This window comes from Papilio polytes, unplaced genomic scaffold (assembly GCF_000836215.1).
Source record: "Papilio polytes unplaced genomic scaffold, Ppol_1.0 DF822067.1, whole genome shotgun sequence".
NCBI lineage: Eukaryota > Metazoa > Arthropoda > Insecta > Lepidoptera > Papilionidae > Papilio > Papilio polytes.
Window position 1 is genome coordinate 8,589,414 of NW_013527137.1, and position 18,217 is coordinate 8,607,630.

Here is an 18,217-nt window from a genome sequence, read left to right on the forward strand (position 1 = left end):
TGATCGACAGAATGCAATGTTCCACATATGCTAAGGTCGTTTTTTAATTCCACCACAACATCTTTGCCTATTAACGATTTAAAGAATGAATAAAACAACATTTTGCTCGTAAAGTAACAAACTAATTAATTTGTAAACACTTAAATTGACAGCAGCCTTAGGCGGTGACGCGGTGTTTGACATTGACAGAACTTTTCACAGACCAAATATTCCGCCTTACTGCATCGACCATAGACTATTAAATTGCCATATTTTTTGTCTATAGTGAATTACAACTCTTTGGTGACATGTTTTTGTTCGTCATCCATGTTTTTTCGAGGTTGTTGCATTGCTTGGATATATAAAGATTTGAAATATTTAGTAATGACAAAACAACAATACAAATTACAAATATGAGAAAATAGTATTTATGTGTGATACCTGTGTAGAGTATAACAGTATACAAAAATAATAAGCAAAGTTACATGTTTAAGTTTTAACACAAGCGTAAGCAAAATCAACAGGCCCTCACGATGGCCGCTGCATTGACGGACGAAAATGCAGAGATTGTAAGTATATTTACCATCCAATTATATACTAATTAGTCAGTTGTTCACAAATCTTATTAAACTGTTTTCCAGGATTGGGGTAACGAAAGATTAACTCGAGCTCAGAAAGCAGTTGAAGCAAATGTGTATGATGTGGATTCATGGTCTTTACTCATCAGGGAAGCCCAGACGAGGCCTATTAATGATGTACGGACAATGTATGAAAGACTTATTGGTGCATTTCCAACAACAGGCCGGTTTTGGAAGATATATATTGAACAAGAGGTTAGATATTTTATTACAATTTGTAAATTTATTACTTGTGAATATTTGCATTATTCCTATTGCAAGGTTAAAAAATTCAAATTTTCTAGTCAATCCATGAAATGTAAACAAATTATTCTAACCCATTAAACATTTTGATACATACCTTCAGTTGAAAAAAATAATATTGACATCTAGATGTGCCAATAAACATTTTTTTTTATTTTCAGATGAAGGCAAGAAATTTTGAAAAAGTTGAAAAGGTTAGTATTGGTACAGCGTAAGTTGGTTGTAAAAAATGTTAAATGCTCTGTGATATTAGACTAATAAAGATTAAATAAAAATAAACCATACACTAAGGTCTACAAATTATGTAAAATAACTATTAAGTTCAAATAAAGAAACCAGATAATGAAAATGCAATCTTTTTTTTCGGATAGGGTAACTGTGTTCAGACATATTGGAGGTGACTTTCTATGGTGAATATTCAGTTGTATAGAAAAGTATTTAGTATTCCTTTTTTTTTTAAACAATGTGCCAAAAAGCCATAGAAGATCACTTTTGAAATGTATTAAACCCTTTTAGTTGATACAAAAAATAACATTAAATTATTTCCTATATTTTTTAATTCCTATGTACTTTATTTAATTACACCTTTTCCTTTTTTCAAAAATCTCCACTTACAGTTTTAATATATTGTAAACAACATAAAGACAGGAAACAATTTTTTTTTGTAAGGCAAATAACAGGAAATTTAATAAAAAAAAATGGGACTTCATGTATGCAAAATAAAAAATAGTAAAGCTCAATTTCAATGACATGTTTTTGATCAGTTTTAGATATAATTGGTCTACAAACATACAAATTTCTGAATTCATTATTAGATGACATCTGGTTGGTGCTCATTTTAATTTAGAAATTTGATAAAAACAATAAATTTTTATTAGCGGTAACTTTGATAAGTGAGTTAATACTCTAAACAGCTTAACATAATTTTTTCATTTCCGTGATTCATTACCTTGTCAACAAAACAAGTGCTTCTTACCAGTAGAATACCGCACTGACTAAACAATTATTAAACAGAAAGTATTCTAATTTCTTGAATTTATATTCCTTTACCTTCACCTTATACTCATTTACAGAAAATGCTGTTCTATCACTATCAGATGTATCAGGTAAAAGTCAGGTCTATTTAGTGTGGACATCCACAAATTGCATGTTTCTTTAATAATTGACTTGTTCATACATGTGTAATAAAATCCCTTATTTTATACTGTTTTAACAACATCCAAAATGAATTACTCTGTGACAGACTACCAGATATGGAGTGTCTCCAATTTTTACAGTAGGTCTCACCAAAGGTTGACGCCATACAATAGTAATTTTTGTCTATATTCAGAGGCACTAAGACACCTTTATCCCACAACCTGGGTATAAAAAGTACTGTAAAATATTTGGTCCTTCAAGCCAGACATAGAATATTCATTAGATTGTTTGTATGGGTGTTTAGCTGTTCCAGCGCTGCCTTATGAAGATCCTCAATATAGAGCTCTGGCGGTTATATTTAAACTACGTAAAAGAAACTAAATGTATGCTGCCTACATACAAGTAAGTTTTTTTTTCTAAATTAGTATACATTTTTTTAATATTCTGTTCGAGTTGTACAACTAAACAGATTAAAAAAAAATATTGTTTAATATAAGTATACAATCTTTAGCATGTATTGGGTATTTATAGTAGTAACACTACAAATATTTTGATTTTCAGAGAAAAAATGGCACAAGCTTATGACTTTGCTCTTGAAAAAATTGGTTTAGATATCCACGCTTACCCGATCTGGAACGACTATGTGACGTTCTTAAAGGCGGTAGAAGCGGTTGGCTCTTATGCAGAAAATCAGAAGATTTCAGCTGTGAGGAAAGTACGTAGCAACATTTTATCCAGTATATGTTGAACTTCATGCTATTAATTATTGGTTATGATACTTCATACTAATATTATAAATGCGAAAGTTCAAATGGATGGATGGATGGATAGATGGATATTTGTTGCCTAAACGGCTAAACCGATTTTGATAAAATTTGGTATAAATGTAGAGGAAAGTCTGGAAGAAGACATAGGCTCTCATACTCGCTTTTGTTTTTTTTTAATTCCACGGGGACGAAATCGCGGGCGAACGCTAGTAAATTATATTATGTACATTATGGGAAGATCTGATTGTTTCTCTTGACAAATAATACATGTATGTAATAAGCTATTCTTTTTCAGGTGTACCAAAGAGCGGTTATCACTCCGATTATAGGAATTGAAACTTTATGGAAGGATTATATAGCTTTTGAACAAGGAATCAATACAATTATTGGTAAGATAATGTTAGAGATAATATTTTAAAAAGCCTTTCGTTAGTAATTCTCTATGTCCACTTGATTTATTACATCCATACATATCTCTTCTCTCGTCTTTAATGCAACACTATTATCATTGCGATCATTCATGGTATATGGTCGTGTATAATACATCATAGTCTTATTAGAAACGTTTAATCTACGCTTGTAACAGCCGAGCGTATGGCAATGGAGCGTTCTCGTGACTACATGAACGCGCGGCGCGTGGCCAAGGAGCTGGAGACGGTGACGCGAGGTCTCAACAGGAACATGCCTGCCACTCCCCCAACTGTAGATAGGGAGGAAATGAAACAGGTAATTTTTACGTCTTCTTATTGAAAAAATCAAAAACAAACTCGTATTTCGAACTTTAAAATACGAAAACCACCTCCCTTAAAGGTCGTCAACGTATCTGCGGTTACATGGATCAAATAATTTTAGGCGATTCGTTTCACAAAACTCAAATTTTACCTTGTTTTGTATTAGGTGGAACTCTGGAAGAAGTACATATCGTGGGAGAGAAGTAACCCTCTCCGGTCCGAGGACACGGCGCTGGTAGCCCGGCGTGTGATGTTCGCCATCGAGCAGTGTCTGCTCTGCCTCGCACACCACCCCGACGTTTGGCACCAGGCCGCGCAGTTCCTCGACCACTCCTCTAAACTGCTGCAGGAGAAAGGGGTCAGATGTTCAAGATTATATATAACTAGCTGTTCCTAAATAATAAAAATATGTAGCCTATGTTACTCACTGATAATGGTGAAAGAATTTTTAAAATCCGCCCAGTAGTTTTTGAGTTATTCCAATAATACAAAAAAAAAACAAATCTTTATAATATTAGTATAGATTAAAGTGTAAGTAAAATATTGTCTTAATTTGTATACAACTCAGTAGTATACTTCAACACTCTATAAAATTGTATTATACAAATAATTTACTAGTATACAGTTAGGTCGTATACTACCAGATTTGTATACTACTGAAATGTATTCTATATTGTAACCTGTTCTCCTATAAAGCATTACGTGACTTCTCTTGAGTTTTTCCGTGCCTTGTCGAATTATTATTATCAACTATACAATAGTATACATCCGGGTAGTATACATTACTCAGATGTATTCGTATGTGACGTCACATGTCACTCGTTGTATTTTCAGGATTCCAACGCAGCGCGTCTGTTCTCGGAGGAGGCGGCGGCGGTATACGAGCGCGCGACCAGCGGCCCTCTCAAGCAGTCTACCTTGCTGCACTTCGCACACGCGGATTACGAGGAAAGTCGACTGCATTATAATAAGGTAAATTAATTTCAATAAAAGTACATTTCTATTGAAACAATTACGTTAAAACATATCACTCTATGAAAAAAAAATAGGTTAAAGAAGTCATAATTAATGACAAAAAACACTGTAGAGTCTATATTGTTGTGATCGAATTGTAAATATTTATAAAATGTAGTAGTCGAATTTTGATTGAATTGCAAAAACGCCTACATTAAAATGAAATACATGTTCTGATTTATGATTTTTTAATAGGTGCACCAAGTATACACGAGATACCTAGACATGGAGGATATCGACCCCACGCTGGCGTACGTGCAGTACATGAAGTTCGCCCGACGTGCTGAGGGTATCAAGTCCGCCAGAACTGTATTTAAACGTGCCAGAGAAGATCCAAGGTTATTGTCGATTTTTAGTCAATACTAGCTTTCGCCCGCGACTCCGTCCGCGTGGAATTAAAAAAAAAACAAAAAAGAGTAGCCTATGTGTTCTTCCAGACTATCCTCTAAATCCATACCAAATTTCATTGAAATCCGTTCAGCCGTTTAGGCTACACACTCTAACAAACATCCATCCATCCATCGAAACTTTCGCACTTATAATATTAGTAAGATAAAAAAAATATATTAATTCATTTTTTAAAGCAAATAGCCGTAATTTTAACGTTTGCGATTTTACCAGCGGGGAATTATACAAACAAAGCTTGTAACAGTAAAAGTGAAATTCGGAAATTATTATGAACACAGATTTGCAAACATATAGACACAATAATGAAAAAAAAAAAACTTTTGAATTTTTAGAAATACGCCATGTCACTTTTTTATGGCCACACTCCTATTTTATTAATTCCTTACTTATAAACTCAATACGTCCATCGGGCCAAATTAGTTTTTAGAACTATAATAATACTAATATTTGTTCCCAGATCTCGTTACCACGTGTTCGTGTCGGCGGCGCTCATGGAGTATTATTGCTCTAAAGACAAGAACATCGCCTTCAGAATATTCGAACTCGGACTCAAGAAGTTCTCGCACATTCCTGAATATGTCCTCTGTTATATCGATTATTTGTCACATTTAAACGGTAATTTTTACCATTAAAACCTTTTTAATTTAATTAGTTTCAGTCAACTTTTTAACATGAAAAAAAATTGCGTTTGGTATGAAATTTTACTAAGCTAAACAATATGAAATTATTAGAAAATATGTTTATAGTTGTAAATAGTATTAAAAGAGACTTCACCTGCGGGAAATTAAAAAATATAGCCTATGTTACTGATAACGCAGCTTTTTAATGGTAAAAGTTGAAATCAGTCCAGTAATTTTTGAATTTCAATACACACAAAAATACAAATTTTTCCTCTTGATATTGGATATAGTAACGGATACCTTATGTAAAAATGTATCATTTTAAGTAATAAACAATTTATTTATTTATTTATTAGTATAGATAACAATGATACTGTCTTAAAATATTTTAACCACCAATCAGTAGCGATTTCAAAATAAATAAACCTACAAAACAAATGTGTAACCTGTCTATGATATTCGTAACTCTATGTTTTAGAGGACAACAACACTCGCGTACTATTCGAGCGCGTGCTGTCTTCGGGTAGCCTCAAACCGGAGAGTTCTGTGGACATATGGAACAGATTCTTGGAGTTTGAGTCCAATATAGGAGATCTCGTTAGTATCGTTAAAGTGGAGAAAAGAAGACAAGCGGTTTTAGAAAAGGTATGTTTTTAACTTCATTTTGATTTTATATTTTGACTAACTTTCGCCCGTGACTCTTCGCGCGAAATTAATAAATCAAATTTAAGTGGCCTACATGCTCTCCCAGACTATCCTCTACATCTATGCCAAATTTCATCGAGATCTGTTTTGAAGGTTAGGCTACAAACTCTAACAAAGATTTATATTAGGAAGAAGTAAGAAGGGATATAACTGGGTTTCGACTGCCTTGTAACATGTTGTTTACAGTTTTTGATGATATACAAATTAGACTGCGATCGAAACCCTAAATATAAAGCTGTTATCATAAAACTAGTCATTTATAATTTAGTTGTTCCTACCTTGCTGCATTTTATTGTTCGAAATTTTTTTTATTAAAAAAACAGGTGTTTAATACCCCTACGGGGACCGATTTACGATGGAATAGGCGATGCTAGAACATAATTATCTACTGAGATATCTTTTAAATGTTATTGAAAAACGTTTTTATTAACAATTTAAATAAAATAACTATAAAAGTAAAGTTTGTGTTATCAGATCAAAGAGTTCGAAGGCAAGGAGACGGCGCAGCTGGTGGACAGATACAAGTTCCTCGACCTGTACCCCTGCAGCATCGCGGAACTCAAGTCCATCGGGTACACTGAGGTACATTGAATTAACATTTTGGCTCCTACGTAAATAGTAAGATAAAGATAAAGATAAAGATAGCTTTATTTCCCTTATGATTACATTTTTTGTTTACATATTTACACTTATACTAAAAAAACACTAACAAAATATACTAAAAAATTCAAAATCTGACAATAAAACGTAAAAACAAAAATGTAAATATTTGTTAGTACGGTTAGTGTTCTTAAACAATTTCATGCAAAAAATATATTAGTATTGTTAGTCTTCTAACTCATCTTCTGTATAAGGGCCGACTGTCGCGGTAAAAGCCTCCTCCAGATTGTTCCATGTATTTCTGTCCTTGGTTAGCCTGGTCCAGCAGTGTCCCGCTATTTTGGCAATGTCGTCGCTCCATCTAAGATATGGTCTCCCTTTTGGTCTTTTGTGGTCTATGGGGTGCCAGTTTGTTATTATTTTTGCCCACCGTTCGTCTTTTACTCGTTGTGTATGTCCGGCCCACTTACACTTGAGGCGCAATATCTGTTGTGCGACATCCTTAGCATTTGTTCGTTTCCTGATTAACTTGTTATTTATTTTGTCTTTAAGTTTAAGTCCTAGGTAGCTCCTTTCGATTCCTCTCTGACATGTCTTTAGCTTGTTTAGATTTTTTTTTGTTAATGTCCAGGCTTGGCACGAGTACGTAAGGCATGGCAGAAGACAAATATTCATAGCCTTTGTTTTCAATTCTATAGGGATTCGACTTTTAAACACTTCCTTCATAGACCAATATTTGTTCCAAGTTCTTTTAATTCTTCTTTCTATTTCCTTATCTATGCCTGACTTGAAAGATATTAAATGTCCAAGGTAGATGTAGTCTTCGACGTATTCTAATGATTTATTTTCCAGCGTAATCTGTATATGCTCTCTATTTGTCATAATTTTTGTCTTGCTTTCGTTAATCTTCAATCCTACTAATCTACTCTGTACGGCCAGTGATCTTAACATGTATTCTAAATCTTCAGAGGATTCAGAAAATAGTACTATATCATCAGCGAATCTTAAATGACTTCAGTAACGTAAATAGTAGTAACTCGGAATTTGTACATTTTCAAAATTATTAAATTTTGAAATTACTTAACTATCGATGTTAAATTTGTAAGAAATTTGAAACATTAGAATTTAGAATGTATTTAAAAAAATAGTAAATTGAATTTTGACATTTTTTTGATGTTTTAGGTAGCATCCATGTCAAACAAATCGTGGGCATTGGGCGGCCCACTGGCCGGTATATCTCCGGAACTGGCTGCTGTTATACTCGGACAGAAGTGAGTTCTCTATATAAGATTACAACTAATTTATAACCTTACTAATTTTAAAAACTATGTAAAATAATTACATAAATAAAAACATCCGCTTTATTTGCAGAGACAACGATCCAAATAAAGACATCGTTCGTCCCGACGTTAACCAAATGATACCATACAAGCCCAAAGTAAATCCATTGCCTGGAGAACATCCTATATCAGGTGAGTAGTGAACAACACAAACAAATTGTAGTTTATTAAATGTACTACAATTTGGTGTGCTTAGTAAAAAAAATGGCCGTAAAGATATCTTACTAATATTATAATTGCAAAAGAGAAGATGGATGTATATTAGAGTTTGCCGCCTAAACGACTGAATGGTTCATAATTACATTTTAATATAAATGTAGAGGATAGTGTGAAAGAATACATAGAGTACTAATTTTGTGTTGGATTTTGTGTCAAAATAAGCACTATATATTATTATATGATTATTTGTTATATGATTAACTTTATTTATTAAGGAACATAACAGAAATAATAGTGACATACAAGGCGATAATAAAAACAAAGAATAGTAATTTGACACAGACAAAAGATCAATAATCATAGATCAATCGATATCGAACACAGACTATAAATAATAGACAAATTGTTTCGTTTACATTAATCGATTTTTAACACAGTCTGGAAGAACACATAGGTTCACATTTTTTAATAATAGCGGGAAATAAGCTATTTTTCTATATATTTGTGTATCAGGTGGTACGTTCCCGATGCCGAGCCCGTGTGCGCACCTGTGTACGCTGATGCCGCCGCCCGCCTGCTTCCGCGGACCATTCGTAGCTGTGGACCGCCTCATGCAGCTCTTCAACCGCATCACGCTGCCCGACAAACGTAAGTCTAGAACCAGGGTATAACAACCAATACTTCCAATTTTAGGAATTATCTGTCATAAAAACTTTTAAGGCAAAAAAATATACACTGTTTATTTTAAGTTTAACAGTGGTAGAGCCCGCTTTAACATCTTCACACGAATGGGCCTGCTCGCCCCGTGTAATACCACGGCCACACAGAAAACAGGCGTGAAGTGGAAGCAATTCCGCGTTTCGTCTGATGAGTGTGGTGCCGGAGGCCTAATTTTAGTCCCTTTCCCGTTCCACCCTTTTCTTAAGAGTAGAGGGTGGGAAGGAAAAGTGGATTTGACGGTGCAGAAGACGCATAATAAGGGGAAATATCCTCTTTAGGTGCGTCTCCTCCTCCGTCAATGAAGGGTAGGCAACGCATCTACAATTGCAGATGTTTATGGGCAGCTGTCGCTTTCCATTTCGGTGGATTCGGGTGGCCGCTTGCTCGTTTGCCACCTTATATTATAGAAAAAAAACTATTTTTAAATATACATCAAGTGTAATATCTTACTTCTTACTTTGATATTATAAATGAGAAAGTTTAGATGGATGTTTGTTAGAGTTTGTAGTCTAAATGGCTGAACAGATTTAAATGAAATTTAGTACAAGATGTAAGAGATAGGAAGAACACAGAGTTAAACTTTTGTTTTTTTTTTTAATTTACACGGACGGAGTCGCGAGCAAAGTCTAGTAGTATAATAGTATCTTGCTGTGATTTCGTTTGTTTTGTATTATTTCTTTATAGATTTAGATAAGCAGATTTTTATAATAAATATTTTTTTCATTCAGCGCCCGCGCCCACACAAGAGAATGGCTGCGACACGAAGCTGTTTGACTTAGCGCGTTCCGTGCACTGGATAGTCGATGATGAAGGAATAACTACTGTCTCTAATAAGGTAACAATAATTGTCTATAAAATCTGTTAACAGATTATTTACGTGATAACGTCACATGTCAATCGTGTCTATCGCTTGTTTAGAACTCTCGCTCTCACGCTCAAGTATGTGACAATAATCATTTTTTACGTCCAGCTAGTGTTACGTCGAAAATATATAAAGACTATCATATCAAAGAGATTTATTGAAAATTCAAACTATGTCCTCGCGTATTTGTTGATGATTAATAAAATGATTTAAACACCCCTTGACAGGTTTTCTTTTTTCCTTGTCAAAGTATTCTTGTAACATAATACAATATTGTCAGACTACCAACTGAATATACTGAAAACTTTCAGGTGAGAAGAAGAAAAATCGGCGAAGATTCAGATGACGATGACCTGGGCGTCGCGCCACCGGTCAACGACATCTATCGGCAGAGGCAACAAAAACGAGTTAAATAAACCCCAGCAACTGGATTATAAATAATTGAATATAATATTCGTCTGACGATTTTATTAAGTCGAACTGTGAATGAATGTATTCTGGATTTTTTTTTACAATAAAGTTATTAATTAAATAGCAATTTGTTTTATTCGATACTAGCTTTCGCCCGCGACTCCGTCAGAATCATTAATGTTTTATCATGAAAACAAGTTAACATCCAATTATGTTAAATTTAATAAAGACATATTGGAGTAAATTACTTTATAAAAGCTTGTTATGTAAGATCGGACAATAATATTTAATGAAGCTGTGTACAGATTTTAATTAACTGACTCACGCGTAATTTCTGCTAGGACAACAGGAAAACAGAAGGATAAATGTCATTGTAAGAAAATAAGTAGAAATAAAACAACGTAAACTGCGGTAAAACAGTAATAAATCGGATATTAAAGTAATTATGTTGAGTGTTGTAAGACAATTTACACATTTAAGAAAATCGAATGCGTTGCTGAGAAATTTACCGCCATTTTACAATGTGAAGTGAGTTAACTTTTTTTATTTTAACAATTTACTTTTTATAAATTTTAATGATATAACCAGTTAAGATTCTAAAATAACAAACGTTTATATTTCAATGACTGATAATAATAGGGTCAATTTAAATTAGTTGTCATAGAGATGCGCACCGGTGGATGCCAGATGCGGAATACGTTAAACAATTCGAAGGTGTTGTTATGTATCCTGATGAAGTTACATCAATGTTAAAACATTTACCTTACAACAGTAAGTAAAATTTATGAGAAATTAACTTGTATTAATATTCATATGTTAACTGTAGTGAATTTCATCAGGTATAGTGACGCCAACTGAAAAGAAAGTACGAAATATGGTGTTGAACTTCGGACCGCAGCATCCAGCGGCTCACGGCGTACTCCGACTTGTTTTAGAATTGGATGGGGAGGTAACCTCATTTCCATTTCAATTATTAACTCTTGTATTGATCCGCTACACACTTATGACTTTTTATTCTAGACGGTCCGTGGCGCTATTCCCCATATCGGTCTTCTACACCGTGGCACAGAGAAACTGATTGAATACAAGACGTATACGCAGGCATTACCTTACTTTGACCGTCTCGACTATGTCTCCATGATGTGTAACGAACAATGTTACAGCTTGGCTGTTGAGAAACTACTCAATATCGATATACCGATACGGGCTAAGTATATTAGAAGTAAGCATGTTAAGAAACATTTTTTTCTCAAAGAATTAGTAGAAACTCACATATTACATACCTAGTACCAAACTTTTTAGTTAGTGTTTCAAAGATAAATCGTTAACTTTTAATTTGTAGCGCTTTTCGCTGAACTTACTCGTATCCTAAACCACATCTTGGCTGTGACTACGCACGCGGTAGACATCGGGGCGATTACTCCGCTGTTCTGGCTGTTTGAGGAGCGCGAGAAGATTATGGAAATGTATGAACGTGTGAGCGGCGCGCGAATGCACGCGGCCTACATACGTCCTGGAGGCGTGGCTATTGTAAGTGTTTGTTTTATGTTGCTACCTGAAACATGTGCTACCATAGTTTAGAACAACATAATTTTTGGCCTTCGCTATGAGTTGAAATGCAGACAGACAAGGCAAAATCAGCCAGAAGATCGATGTCAACTGAAACCATACTGTAAAAATTACATGTAATTTGGTAACCTCCTAGTCCTTTCTCCTTTTTTCACCAGAATAAACTCTTTGAAATTGTATACTAATGTTAATGGATAAAATACATGACTTTTTAGGATATGCCATTAGGTTTAATGGATGACATATACGAGTTTGCGACAAAGTTTTCGGAACGATTGGACGAGGTGGAAGATGTGCTCACGACAAACAGAATTTGGGTGCAGAGGACGAAAGATATTGGAGTAGTCACTGCTGAAGACGCTCTTAATTATGGATTCAGGTATGGTCGATTGGTCCTTCTTACTTTGACGGTGTTCTCCGTACCGCGCCTTACCACTACGACAGCCCTGACGATTTGTATGGCAAAAGAAAGGATAAAGATCGATAACTTAGAAACTTACCCCTTTCATATGCTTTACATTTTCAGCGGAGTAATGTTACGGGGTTCTGGTATCAAGTGGGATTTACGCAAAACACAACCCTATGATGCGTATGAGATGGTAGAATTTGATGTTCCTATAGGAAGTTATGGTGACTGCTACGACAGGTAAGATTTTATGGGTGTTTCCTCAATATAAAATTTACCTGGTGATCCCTCCATCAAGACAACAATTTTGTCGTTTGTAGATACTTATGTCGTATGGGGGAAATGCGTCAATCTTTGCGTATAATAGACCAGTGTCTTAATAATATGCCGCCTGGCGAAATAAAAACTGATGACGCTAAAGTGACTCCACCGTCACGCAAAGAAATGAAGGTACTAGTTAGTTAAAATTATCTTACTTATGAATTATCGCAATATGTTTTCTGCTATTGTTTCTTTGTCTTAATTGTAGATATCAATGGAAGCTTTAATCCACCACTTCAAGTTATTCTCTCAAGGGTATCAGGTACCTCCAGGTTCCACCTATACCGCTATAGAATCGCCTAAAGGAGAGTTTGGCGTGTACCTGGTTTCCGATGGAGAATCTAAGCCATATAGGTAATTACTCATTTTGTAAGCAAAATATGAAAGTCATTAAAGGAAAACATTTTTTTACTTACTATTGCACTTTTTACTTCTAGATGCAAGATCAAGGCGCCCGGATTCGCGCACTTGGCCGCTCTAGAGAAAGTGGGCAAGAACTCTATGTTAGCCGACATTGTCGCCATTATTGGGACACTCGACATCGTATTTGGTGAAGTTGATCGATAACAATAGTTGCAGTCAAGTAACCATTTATTCAAATATTTTCTAGAGTTATGTCTTCATGGCCATAAAATATTTGACTGATTTTAATTAAAATTGCTAATCGCTATTACTGAACGCAACCATAACTGACGCAAATAAATGATTGACGTTTACCTTCTGACGTTTAATTGACGTTCCTTTCTATCAATAGTTCTGTCTAAAAATCCTTTCTTTTGGCCTTTTTTTCTTGAAGCTACGAATCAATGAATATGACATGATTGTTTAAATGTATTGAAAAGAAGTGTGCGAGAAACTTATAATTAAATAAAGTTTCCACTTCATGGATTCTAAGTGAACGACAGCGAATTAATTATTTGATATTTACACGATAACGTTAATCGTAACGTTGTAAGCCCGAAAATGGCATCGATTTTCAATGTTTTGCTGCGAAAATCCCCAAATTTAAGCCAATCTACAGCTCTATTTAAGAATTTACCAGCAGTTTACAATGTGAAGTAAGTGTTAATTTGTAAAAAATATGTATATAACGTTTTAATGTCGATTTATTATGGTTTATTATTATGTAACGCTAGAGGTTATATTTTAATTTCTAAATATTTGATCAATTGTTTGTAAAATTATAAAATTGCAGATAATTAAAGCATTTAATTCATTATCAAAACATAAGGAATTGTACTTTTTAGTTGAAAAAATGATATCGAAATCAAAATACGCTAGTAAACATTCTTAAGTTGTACATTTATTCCAGTTCTCAAAGAAATGCGCATCGATGGATGCCTGATGCGGAGTATGTTAAGCAATTTGAAGGGGCTGTAATGTACCCTGATGAAGTTACATCGCTTATGAAACATTTGCCTTACAACAGTAAGTTGAAAAGCACAAACAAGTACTTTTAATTACTTCTCTAAACTAATTTCTATCAAACAACTGAAATTATTAAATTTTCACGCTCTGTTATGTCCATAAAAATAAATTTTATATTAAAAATTAGCTTGGAGTTTTCAATTAATGTTAGTGGACATTGGGGTTTGTTTATTAAAATAAAAACATTTAAAATACAATCATATAACTATCCCAATGGCTGTGTTAAAGACGCAGTCTTTCTAAGTAGATGTTTTGTACAGGCATTATTGCACCAACTGAAAAGCAGGTGCGCAACATGGTGCTGAACTTTGGCCCCCAGCACCCTGCAGCCCACGGTGTACTCCGACTTGTTTTGGAGCTGGATGGTGAGGTAATTGTTTTTCTTATATTAATTATATTCACTCTTACATTAATTTTTGACCATAGACTAGCAAAACACTTGATATAAAAACAAAAATGTTTTTGTTCCAGTCAGATGTCTTTTCTGTTTAATTTTTGTAAAATATATTGGACAAAAACTATGTGCTCATCAACAGCCATGGACTATAACTTTATTGCTTATTCATGGCGAACCATAGGAGTGGCCTACATTAAGCTACTAACAATAACCTGCAATTTTGTTAACATACTTGTAGATCTTACTCCGCCAGCACAGTGACACAAATTATTAAATATTTTTATTTTGTAATATGTATTATAGACGGTGAGAGCAGCTGATCCCCATATTGGTCTTCTACACCGTGGCACTGAGAAACTGATTGAATACAAGACATATACCCAGGCATTGCCTTACTTTGACCGTCTTGACTACGTCTCCATGATGTGTAATGAACAATGCTTCAGCTTAGCTGTTGAAAAACTATTGAACATTGATATACCTATTCGAGCTAAGTATATTAGAAGTAAGTATTTTGAAATCACAATTATTATACATACTTGTGGAGTGAATAATGAATTATATGTGCAATAGTAAAAATAGATAATGTAGATATTTATTTATATGTTTAATTACATGAAAGTGTTAAAATACAGTTTACTTCACAATACAGTTCTCTAAACATACATCTGACTCGGGGGTCCAAATCATCATGAGTTGCAATACTTTATTGGTCCCATTTGTGTACCTAATTTTCTTAAGTTTATTATGTCCCATTAAAGTTTTAATTGTTCTTTGTTTTATTGATTTCCAGCCTTGTTTTGTGAGTTGACACGTATCAGGAACCACATAATGGCGGTGGCGACACATGCTCTGGATATTGGAGCGTTGACTCCATTGTTCTGGCTGTTTGAGGAGAGAGAGAAGTTAATGGAACTGTACGAGAGAGTCAGTGGAGCTCGTATGCACGCGGCGTATATACGACCAGGTGGTGTGGCACTGGTGAGTAGCAATTCAAGAATAAAGTTGCATAATGGGTATGAAGGTAGAGGAAGTCTGAAGGAAGTATGGATTGGGAGAAAGAGGATATGGTAAAGGCAGTGATTTTATACTATGAGTGATAGAGATGTATGGAAGAGTAGCATTTAATATGCCGACCCTTAGTGCTAGAGATAATGGCGGGTTGATAGTGTAGCACTGGTAAGTACAAGTTAAATAAACCATGGAGTATTTATGTTCAACAAAGTGTTTGGTACAAGTATAACTTTGTGATGGTATAATTACTATTTACTAAGTATTTATTTTCAAGTTTGTCTCGAACAATTTTTTAGAAAAGTTTACAATTTGCTGGTGTATTTTCTTTTGCCTGAATTTTTATATATTTCAGGACATGCCATTAGGTCTTATGGACGATATCTATGAATTTGCTTCTAAATTCTCTGAGCGTCTGGATGAGGTGGAGGATTTGCTCACCACCAACAGAATCTGGGTGCAGCGGACCAAGGACATTGGAGTGGTCACCGCTGAGGATGCTCTTAACTATGGCTTTAGGTAATTTGTTGTTTTTATACAGTTCACTATAGTTATTATAGACTTTTGTATGTTTATTTTGTTTATGTAAGACTTGCTTCCCACATTACAAGCAATCATTATGTGTTATTTTATCAATGTCAGTGGAAATATGAAGAAGTTTTTCTCATTATTTACTGTTTATTAACCACTAAAATTTCTCAGTGTGGATTTACTTAAATATATGACAATAAGGTTGTTTCCATTAATTTTTAGTGGCGTGATGCTGCGAGGCTCCGGTATCAAGTGGGATCTTCGCAAGGCTCAGCCCTACGATGCCTACCACCTGGTGGACTTCGACGTGCCTATTGGAACTAAAGGCGATTGCTATGATAGGTATTGCTTTTTGAAAATATAACAGAAATCTTACTGATAATTATAAATTTTGTGATATGCAAATGAACACTATTGCTGTCTCTGTTTCTTTCATATGAGATGAGAGTATAGCACTATTGTTAGTACAAGTAGAGAATCATTGTGCGTTTTATGTATGCGGATGTACTGTATTGTACAGCTGAAATGTCAACTGTCATTTGATTTGTCATCTTCTGCAGAGATTCTCAACCTTTTTTTTATATTATTCGAGAACATTGTATTTTAAATTCTGCAGCCCATTAGTTGGTAGCAACTTCTAGTGGGATAACAATGTTTGCGTGTATTGGCAGTGGAAACTGACGGTTATGTTGTGTAGGTACTTATGTCGCGTGGAGGAGATGCGTCAGTCTCTGCGCATCGTGGACCAGTGCCTCAACCAGATGCCGCCAGGAGAAGTGAAGACGGATGACGCTAAGCTGACGCCGCCCGCCAGAGAGGAAATGAAGGTTTTTTGTTTTTCATTATTTTTTAACCGAAATGATAAGGTGTTTTAGCAATATCGATTACATTGTGACCTGTAGGTATAAACAATTTAATTGATAATAAAAAATGAGGTTTCGTTCAATTTTTATGAAGTGTTCGAGATGTTAAATCTGAATAATATTATTAACTAGCCGCTGCTCGCGGTTTCGCCCGCGTGAAATGAAAAAAATATAGCCTATGTTATTCATTGATACGCAGCTTTTAAATGGAGGAAGAATTTTTATAATCGGCCCAGTAGATTTTGAGTTATTTCAGTACATACAAAAATACAAATCTTTCCTGTTAATAATATTAGTATAGAAGTATAGATTGCTCATTGAAATTCTTAAAGTTGCACCTAAAGCATAAACAACTGTGATAATGAGGTTTTTGTTTTATTTTTCTTCATTTTACGAATTAAAGTAATTCCGAAACTATAGTGGTTTTTTTTTTACCAGACGTCGATGGAAGCGCTGATCCACCACTTCAAGCTGTTCTCGCAAGGGTACCAGGTGCCGCCGGGCTCCACCTACACCGCCATCGAAGCGCCCAAGGGGGAGTTCGGCGTCTACCTCGTCTCTGACGGCGGCTCCAAGCCCTACAGGTACGACTTTACTCGCATACAGGATGTTCAAAATAAAGGGTTTATTCGATTTATTTTTGACCACACTATAACTAAATTTCAATAAATATTGTGTACTTTTTATTTAAATTCAATTTTAATAAATACAAATGTGTTAATTTTGACATATTTGAATGTTTTGAAAATTGACATACCTTGCCTTTACTGACTTTTTATTTATTTTTTTCCATTACCTTGTTAATGTAACCTGTGAAAATTATTAACTATAACAGCTGTTAATGTTACTAAATTACTAACTATATTTCCAGATGCAAGATCAAGGCGCCCGGATTCGCTCACTTGGCCGCTTTAGAGAAAGTGGGCAGGAACTCTATGTTAGCCGACATTGTCGCCATTATTGGAACACTCGACATCGTGTTTGGAGAAGTTGATCGATAATTTAACGAATTATAGTTGAAATCAAGTGTAGAAATGTATAATTTTTATTTGTAAGCAATAAATTATTAAGGAAAACACTTTTTTTTAATAATTATTTCACTACAAATAATGTTGCTATAATAAATAGTGTTGCAAGTACTTTTATTGTCTATTTTGTAGTATTATCCTTAAGATTTTCACTTAAAGTTATATCTATTCTATAACTAGCTGTTTCTCGCGACTTCGTCCACGTGAAATTTATAAATAGTAAGGAAACAAGGTAGCTTTTGAATGGCGAAAGAAATTATGAAATTGGCCGAGTAGTTTTTGAGTTATCTTAATACATACAAAAATCTAACAGACAAATCTTTTCTCTT

At 34.5% G+C, this 18,217-nt stretch overlaps 3 protein-coding genes across 3 annotated transcripts; all 3 read left to right on the plus strand.

The window, feature by feature from the left end:
• Positions 1-278: 278 nt before the first annotated feature.
• LOC106107164 (protein suppressor of forked) lies at positions 279-10,457 on the plus strand. Its single transcript, XM_013287889.1, has 18 exons — positions 279-548; positions 621-812; positions 1,022-1,054; positions 2,302-2,399; positions 2,559-2,712; positions 3,060-3,153; positions 3,351-3,490; positions 3,662-3,853; positions 4,330-4,467; positions 4,705-4,847; positions 5,375-5,532; positions 6,016-6,182; positions 6,717-6,824; positions 8,025-8,113; positions 8,214-8,314; positions 8,855-8,989; positions 9,790-9,896; positions 10,235-10,457. Exons 1-18 carry the CDS (start codon positions 513-515, stop codon positions 10,337-10,339), a joined length of 2,190 nt encoding a protein of 729 aa, XP_013143343.1. The 5' UTR covers positions 279-512; the 3' UTR covers positions 10,340-10,457.
• Positions 10,458-10,723: 266 nt separating this feature from the next.
• On the plus strand, positions 10,724-13,302 carry LOC106107402 (NADH-ubiquinone oxidoreductase 49 kDa subunit-like). The gene is made up of 10 exons (XM_013288247.1): positions 10,724-10,862; positions 10,990-11,105; positions 11,174-11,283; positions 11,355-11,556; positions 11,677-11,864; positions 12,119-12,282; positions 12,430-12,549; positions 12,630-12,759; positions 12,839-12,984; positions 13,068-13,302. The coding sequence occupies exons 1-10, from the start codon at positions 10,780-10,782 to the stop codon at positions 13,195-13,197; spliced, it is 1,389 nt and encodes a 462-aa protein (XP_013143701.1). The 5' UTR covers positions 10,724-10,779; the 3' UTR covers positions 13,198-13,302.
• Positions 13,303-13,389: 87 nt separating this feature from the next.
• Positions 13,390-17,999, plus strand: LOC106107401 (NADH-ubiquinone oxidoreductase 49 kDa subunit-like). Its single transcript, XM_013288246.1, has 10 exons — positions 13,390-13,688; positions 13,943-14,058; positions 14,319-14,428; positions 14,759-14,960; positions 15,249-15,436; positions 15,822-15,985; positions 16,220-16,339; positions 16,695-16,824; positions 17,299-17,444; positions 17,732-17,999. The coding sequence occupies exons 1-10, from the start codon at positions 13,594-13,596 to the stop codon at positions 17,859-17,861; spliced, it is 1,401 nt and encodes a 466-aa protein (XP_013143700.1). The 5' UTR covers positions 13,390-13,593; the 3' UTR covers positions 17,862-17,999.
• Positions 18,000-18,217: the final 218 nt, after the last annotated feature.

What these genes read in the sequence shown, in the direction of transcription:
- LOC106107164 (XM_013287889.1), top strand. Translation starts at nt 513, where the DNA reads ATGGCCGCTGCATTGACGGACGAAAATGCAGAGATT. An exon ending in AGATTTCAGCTGTGAGGAAA is followed by an intron (nt 2,713 to 3,059) that starts GTACGTAGCAAC and finishes ATTCTTTTTCAG; the next exon opens with GTGTACCAAAGAGCGGTTAT. An exon ending in AGGAATCAATACAATTATTG is followed by an intron (nt 3,154 to 3,350) that starts GTAAGATAATGT and finishes CGCTTGTAACAG; the next exon opens with CCGAGCGTATGGCAATGGAG.
- LOC106107402 (XM_013288247.1), top strand. Translation starts at nt 10,780, where the DNA reads ATGTTGAGTGTTGTAAGACAATTTACACATTTAAGAAAATCGAATGCG. An exon ending in GTCCTGGAGGCGTGGCTATT is followed by an intron (nt 11,865 to 12,118) that starts GTAAGTGTTTGT and finishes ATGACTTTTTAG; the next exon opens with GATATGCCATTAGGTTTAAT. An exon ending in GGAGAATCTAAGCCATATAG is followed by an intron (nt 12,985 to 13,067) that starts GTAATTACTCAT and finishes TTTTACTTCTAG; the next exon opens with ATGCAAGATCAAGGCGCCCG.
- LOC106107401 (XM_013288246.1), top strand. Translation starts at nt 13,594, where the DNA reads ATGGCATCGATTTTCAATGTTTTGCTGCGAAAATCCCCAAATTTAAGC. An exon ending in TCGAGCTAAGTATATTAGAA is followed by an intron (nt 14,961 to 15,248) that starts GTAAGTATTTTG and finishes ATTGATTTCCAG; the next exon opens with CCTTGTTTTGTGAGTTGACA. An exon ending in GACCAGGTGGTGTGGCACTG is followed by an intron (nt 15,437 to 15,821) that starts GTGAGTAGCAAT and finishes TATATATTTCAG; the next exon opens with GACATGCCATTAGGTCTTAT.